Source organism: Octodon degus, unplaced genomic scaffold (genome assembly GCF_000260255.1).
Source record: "Octodon degus isolate 3935 unplaced genomic scaffold, OctDeg1.0 scaffold00033, whole genome shotgun sequence".
Lineage (NCBI taxonomy): Eukaryota > Metazoa > Chordata > Mammalia > Rodentia > Octodontidae > Octodon > Octodon degus.
The window spans coordinates 3,121,101-3,127,757 of NW_004524609.1; the positions used below are offsets into that span (position 1 = coordinate 3,121,101).

Consider the following 6,657-nt stretch of genomic DNA (forward strand, 5'->3'; position numbering starts at 1 on the left):
GAACAGGGAACAGGGAGGGGGTTGTCACCCCATGGCAGACTGTCATCCTAGAGTACATGAGGCCCTATCCCTGTGAGAGGGAGGGGGAGGAGGAAGGGAGGAGAGGAGAGAAGTGGGGACAGAGAAAAGGATAAGAACAGGAGCGGAGGTAGGACCTCCTGGCTCGGACAGTTTTGCAGCTGTCATTCAGTCCTGGCCAGAAGCACTCTTTGGTGTTGGGTTATGTGAGACGAGCTGACATTGTTGTCCCCTTTGGGAAGCCCTAATCCTGGGAGATAAATGTGGAAAATCCTAAGACATTCCAGAAAGCACCGAGAGTATCTCAGAGCCTCCAGGGCAAGACGGTACTGTCAGAAAGCTTAAGTGTGGACTTGAGTTATTCAGGAAAACCAGGGCAGAGTGGCTACAGCGATCTTACTTGAAGGGCTCCCGACCCCCCAGTTTCCTCTTTCTTAGGCTCCCTCCATCTCTCCGTACCACCGTCCCTCCCATCGTGCTGTGCTCCCCGCGCAGAGCAGTGGGGTCTGCTCTGTGTGAGGTGTCGCAGCCCCCCTTGCTTGAGGCCTCTTCGAGCCCCCACGCCCTCCACCCCTGAACCCCCAGGATCAAGCAGTGCACCGCCGTGAGCATGGAGGACCTGGTGATAGCCCACCACGAGATGGGCCACATCCAGTATTTCATGCAGTATAAGGACTTGCCGTTGGCTTTCCGGGAAGGTGCCAACCCTGGCTTCCATGAGGCCATTGGGGACGTGCTGGCCCTCTCCGTGTCGACCCCCAAGCACCTACACAGCCTCAACCTGCTGAGCAGCGAGGGTAGCAGCTACGGTGAGAGGGGTGAGACCCTGGCGGGCTAAAGGCCGAGGAGGGGCAGTGGGCGTGGGAGGTGGGGGAGAGGCACACACGGCCGAGGCCAGAGTCGGAGACAGCGACGGGCGGGCGGGCGGGCGGGCAGGGAGCCCAGCAGGGTGAGCCCAGCAGAGTGGGACACACAGAGGCAGATCCAGGACCCGAGAGGGGCCGTGCCCTGCTGCCTCTGCCCGTCACCCACCCACCGGGGCTGAGCCGCGAGGTCCCGGGAGGAGAAAGGCACAGGCAGCCCGAGCCCATGTTCCCTCCCCCGGCAGAGCACGACATCAACTTCCTGATGAAGATGGCGCTGGACAAGATAGCCTTCCTGCCCTTCAGCTACCTCCTTGACCAGTGGCGCTGGAGGGTGTTTGATGGAAGCATCTCCCAGGAGAACTACAACCAGGAGTGGTGGAGCCTCAGGTTCTAGAATGTTCTAGTGGGGGTGGAGGCTGGGGGGGGTCCTCATGGGTGCCCCCATGCACCTCTACACCTGCAGAGAGGCTGGGGCAGAGGGGGTGAATCTACAGCGTACTGTTGAAAGCCCTAAGAGGTCCACCACCACTGGGCTAGAGTGTGTGTGTGTGTGTGTGTGTGTGTGCGTGCACATGTGTCAGGGGCCACAGGCTGGCTGTGCACAGAGCCACCACTTGCAGAAGCTTAGGACCCTGTATAGCCCTGGGTACCCCTTTAAGTAAAATATGCCACCTGTCGCCTGGATTGTTTCTCCCCAACCACTCTCCAAAGTATCTTCCCTCTTGACAGGCTGAAGTACCAGGGTCTCTGTCCCCCAGTGCCCAGGTCCCAAGGTGACTTTGACCCAGGGGCCAAGTTCCACGTTCCTTCAAGTGTACCTTACATCAGGTAATGGCAGGGTCAGCAGAAGGGGGAGCAGGGGTGGGGCGCGGGGCCCATGGCTTTGTGTTTAATTTGCTGTCCCTATGTGCTGGACCTGGAGCTACCGCAGCTGGCACGTGCCACCTGGCTCCTGGGTGCTCTCGCCCGCAGCCAAGTCCTAGGGCCACTTCTTTAAACCCGCTCTTGCCAAGATGAGAGCTTGTGCCATCCAGAGGGTGAGAAACGTGGCCTGCTCACGTGCTGTGGTTGCCAGACCTCAGCCAGGTTGTGGACATTCACCGCGGGCACACGCTGGATGCTGACCCGAGCACTCTAATTTTGGTTCGTTGAAACAGGATTGTTTCGATATGGTTGAACTTATCACTTGGGCGAGACCTTTCTGTGCTCTAGAGCTCAGGGCTAAAGACCAGTTCAGTCCAGAGGTGGGGCTGCTAAGGGGGTGTGGCAGTTGGAGGCTTAGGGTCAAAATGACTTTGTCCTCTTGAGCCAGTTTCCAGCCTCCAGCCATAGCTCCTCACCTTGGTCCCATCTTGCAGGATGGTCACTGACTCGCTCTGCTGCATAGTGTGCTCAGGCTCTGGGGACCGAGGCCCCCATTGTTAAACACGGCGCATCAGCTCTCCAGGCCGAGGTCCTGCAGCCAAAGCATGTGGGCACCTGGTGCAGCCCTTTCCTTCTGGGTGCTGCAGGAGGGCACCTGCTGAGGGCAAGGAAGGATGGGCATGGGATCCGGAGGACCTCCTGAGGAGCTGGGGCTGCAAGACCTCAGGGCAGAATTTCAGGGGGCCCTGGCCACAGGTAGCCTAGGCCACCAGGGAATCGAGGTGCTGAGCACACAGGGCCTCAGAGGGCGGTAGCCACCTCTAGTCCTTGCCTCCTGTGGTCCCTGGCAGCTCTGTGAGTGCAGGGATGGTGCACTGTACCCGCCAGTCTGCCCTGGTGCCTGCTGCAATGTAAAGTCTGTTCCTCAGTGTCCAGGAAGGGGCCATACTCTCATGCTCAGGGGACAGAGGAGCAAAGAGGCGTCTCCAGGACAGGCCTCTGCCCTTCCGCAGGAGCCATTTCCTCCCTGGGGCTCAAGCCAGTGCTCGCTCTCATCCGCAGGGCAGCCTGGAGATGTCAGCCTCCGCCTCAGCACAGACGATTCTCCAGACAGGGCAGGCAGAGGAGGCCAGGCACCTAGAAACACACCCCGCCTTCTGGCCAGCAGCCTGGGCAAAGCTTCGAGGAAATGCCGGGGCAGAGGGCAGCTCAGGGCTTGCGGCCACGGTTGAGAGGCAGAGGCCTGCTCTGCCACTGTGGACATTTAAAACCTCTCCAGACTGGGCAAGGCTGCCCTGGCCTTGTCTGGTGGATTCCGCCCGAGAATTCCTGCTGTTTTAGATAAGATCAGGCTGGCTTTCCTGCCCAGACCACCAGGCAGATCCATGCGGCCCCTTCAGCTCCTAGCAGCTGCTGTGTACACCCCAGGGGCGGAGACCTCACTGCCCCAAAAGCAGGCTGCTGAGTCTTTGAAGCCCTTTGCCCTGAGCTGCCTCCCGCCAGGGCTGGTGCCCGGAGCCCCTTAGGGCAGTCCTGCCCAAGAAGTGGAGGTGGCCTTGTAGGAGGAGGCATGCCCACAGCCACAGCCGGGAAGGCCTGGGACAACCCGGATTCCCTGACCTCATCCTGCTCTTCCGGTGCCCCGTGACAGTCGCAGGCAGGGGGGACTGGATTTTCAGGGACGTGGCCCCTCGACCCACCTCGCCTCACGCCACACCTTCCCTGCACTCCAGGTATTTTGTCAGCTTCATCATTCAGTTCCAGTTCCATGAGGCGCTGTGCAAGGCTGCTGGTCACCAGAAGCCGCTGCACAAATGTGACATCTACCAGTCCAAGGAGGCGGGGAAGCTCCTGGGGTGAGTGTCACCTGGGCCTGGAGGAACACATGGGAGCTGGAGATCGCTGGGCGCAGGCCGAGAGAGGCCATGAAGAAGGAGGTCAGATGGCAGCAGCAGGGCCGCGTCGTTCTGGCTCATTGTCCCTCTCTCGGGTGCCTTCCCCAGGGACACCATGAAGCTGGGCTTCAGTAAACCTTGGCCAGAAGCCATGAAGCTGATCACAGGGCAGCCCAACATGTCGGCCTTGGCCATGATGAACTACTTCAAGCCGCTGATGGACTGGCTGGTCACTGAGAATGGGCGGCACGGGGAGAAGCTGGGCTGGCCACAGTACAACTGGACACCAGCCTCGGGTATCGCCACCCACCCCACCTCCAGCGCGAGGCCCGGGGCCCCGGGCTTTGACAGGGCGGTGCCCTCTCCCCAGTCCGGCGGGGCCCAGGTCTGACCTCAGCGCAGGGAGGCCAGCGCGCACGGCCCTGGCCTGCGGTCACCCTGCCCCACCCTGTCCTCTTGCTTCCTTGTCCAGCTCGCTCAGAAAACTTCTTCTCAGCCTCTGACCGTGTCAACTTCTTGGGCATGAGCCTGGAGCCCCAGCAGGCCCGCATGGGCCAGTGGGTGCTGCTCTTCCTGGGCGTGGCGCTCCTGGTGGCCACCGTGGGGCTTGCCCAGCGGCTCTTCAGCATCCGCCACCACCGCCTCCGCCAGCCCCAGTTTGGCTCTGAGGTGGAGCTGAGACACTCCTGAGATGGCCAGGCTGGACTGGGCTGGCTGGGGAGTGTGCAGAGATTGGGATGGGATGTGGTAGGTGGCCAAGAATGTACCCAGCACCTTCTCCTGCCACCCACCCCCTCCTCTGTCCTCTAGGCCACCAGCTGCCCAGCCCGGCCTGATTCTCTGGGTGCCCAGCTGCCTAACGTGGAGTCTCCCCTCGTCTCTCTGTGAATACATTAAAGATCCTGCCCTCCCCATCTGAGTCTGTGTCCCTGGTGGGGAAGCCAGGGAGAGGGACAGGTTGCCGTTCTGTGTCCTACAAGTCCAGCTGGTCCCATTTCTAGGTTGCTTGTTTTTGTTGTTTTTGTTTTTGTCTTTTTGAGACAGGGTCTCTCCATACAGTGCAGGCTGACCTTGAGCTCACTTTGTAGCCCAGGCTGGTCTTGAACGTGCAGCAATTCTCCTGCCTCAGCCTCCCAAGTGCAGAGATTCTAGGTATGCGCCACCACGCCCGGCCCACCTTTTCTGGGTTGCTTCTTCCATCTTCCTCCAAGAAGAACCTCAGCGAATCCCCAGGGCTTTGCCCCAGCGCACACCCCCATGTAGCCTCAGACCTGCCCTCTCACTGCCCGGGCAGTCGGCTAGTGTCCTGCCATGCTAAGTGGCTCCTGTCTGCCCACATACCCAGTCATTCAGATAAATGGCCGGGATCCCCAGAAGGCAGGCCCTGGCTGCCGACGGGTGAGAGCCTTGGAGGAGCCTGGCTCCTGAGGGTGTGGAGCGGTCCCGTGGTTATCTTGGGCTCCTCCCCCACCAGCTCTGTGTCCACTTGTTAGCTGTTCAGCACTGCTGAATGCTGCCTGGTACGACAGCCCCTGGGCTGGAGTTGTGGCTCAGGAGTAGAGCTCTTGGGTAACATATGCACAAGGCCCGGGCTTGAGCACCAGCACAACACGCACACATGCACGCACGCGCACATGCACGCACGCACGCATGCAGGAATGGGCCCTAAATGCTGGAGTGCGCGGCAGCCAGGGCCCACCAAAGCGCTAGCTTCCCAGGGCTACCTGCTTATTCTCCGGCACGCGCATCCTCACTTTGAGCTGCCCCTTGGGAGGCCCCGGTGTGCAGGTGGGGAGTGTCATTTTGAGGGACCTTTTTATAACTTTTACCTCCATGTTTATATGGGAAATTTGGAAAACTATACAGAAAATAAAAGCCCTTTATAGCAACATCAAGAGATAGTACCACTGACATTTTGGCGTGTACCTTGCCAGCTCTTTGTTTCTGCACGATTGATTGATTGATTGATTGATTGCAGTACCGGGGATTGAACTCGGGACCTTACGCTTGCCAGGCAGCTGCTTATGCCACTGAGCTATGTCCCCGGCCTTATGCATATATTTTAAATGGAATCACACTGAAAAATAAATTTGTGCATTTATTTTTCAGACAGCATCATTCAATCTGCTTTTCAGATATCTAAACACCCAACCTGGAACTTGGCCCAATAGAAGTCGGTCAGTTTTCTAGGAGCAGAGGCCCCACGACCAGCCAGGCCCTCTTTCTTGGGGCCTTTGGCCCTGCCTCCCTGCTGGGCTCTGCGGATGCCGTGACCCTGGTAGAGTTCACCCCCCATTCCTGTGCCCCAGGATCTCTGGCCCAACCATTTTGCTGCTCTGTGTGTGTGTGCAGGCGTGTGTGTGGGTGTGTGTGTGCGCGTGTGCATGCAGTGCACATATATGCATGTGCTACACACAGGCTTGGTTGCTCAGGCCCCTTCCATGGGGCAGGATGTGGAGCTGAGCAATCTTGGGATTGCAAGAGGGTGGAAGTTTACCATTCAGTAGGACAATAGAACCTATAAACACAGCCTCAGAATCATTCCAAACTTCTACAGGACCCCAGAAGAGGTCCTCCACCTTTCCCGGCCTATGTTTTGAAAGCCCTTTGTCTGCTGGACAAAGATCATTGTCACATAACCCTTTGCTATTTTTATGAACCTCAGAAGTTTGTGCTGCTTGCCAGAGGCTGTGGGCAGCGTGAGGTCACCAGCCCCCGAAGGACCCAGCGGCAGGCTGGGAGCAAAGAATTGTGGTTGGCTTGGCCAGCCTTGTCTGTATGATTTTTAGTATTATTATTGTTGCTGCTGCTGTTAGTGTGTGTGTGTGTGTGTGTGTGTGTGTGTGTTGCTAGAAATGGAGCCAAGGGCCTTATACATGCGAGGCAAGCCACTGAGCTATATCTCCAGCCTTTAAAAAAAAAAATGGAGAGGGGCCGGAGAGATAGCTCAGTTGAATAAGCACTTACCTGTCAAGCGCAAGGGCCTCAGTTCAATTCCCGGCTCTGCAATAAAT

General features: G+C 58.4%; 1 protein-coding gene across 2 annotated transcripts in view; it reads left to right on the plus strand.

Moving 5' to 3' along the window:
• Positions 1-4,555, plus strand: part of LOC101587792 (angiotensin-converting enzyme) — a 16,014-nt gene extending 11,459 nt beyond the window's left edge. For both annotated transcript variants that reach the window (XM_023714180.1, XM_023714182.1), the window contains 6 exons: positions 604-827; positions 1,127-1,271; positions 1,614-1,712; positions 3,482-3,604; positions 3,752-3,939; positions 4,116-4,555. In XM_023714180.1, coding sequence (XP_023569948.1) covers positions 604-827; positions 1,127-1,271; positions 1,614-1,712; positions 3,482-3,604; positions 3,752-3,939; positions 4,116-4,333 — 997 coding nt within the window. In that variant the 3' untranslated portion in view covers positions 4,334-4,555. The remainder of the gene's footprint in view (positions 1-603; positions 828-1,126; positions 1,272-1,613; positions 1,713-3,481; positions 3,605-3,751; positions 3,940-4,115) is intronic.
• Positions 4,556-6,657: the final 2,102 nt, after the last annotated feature.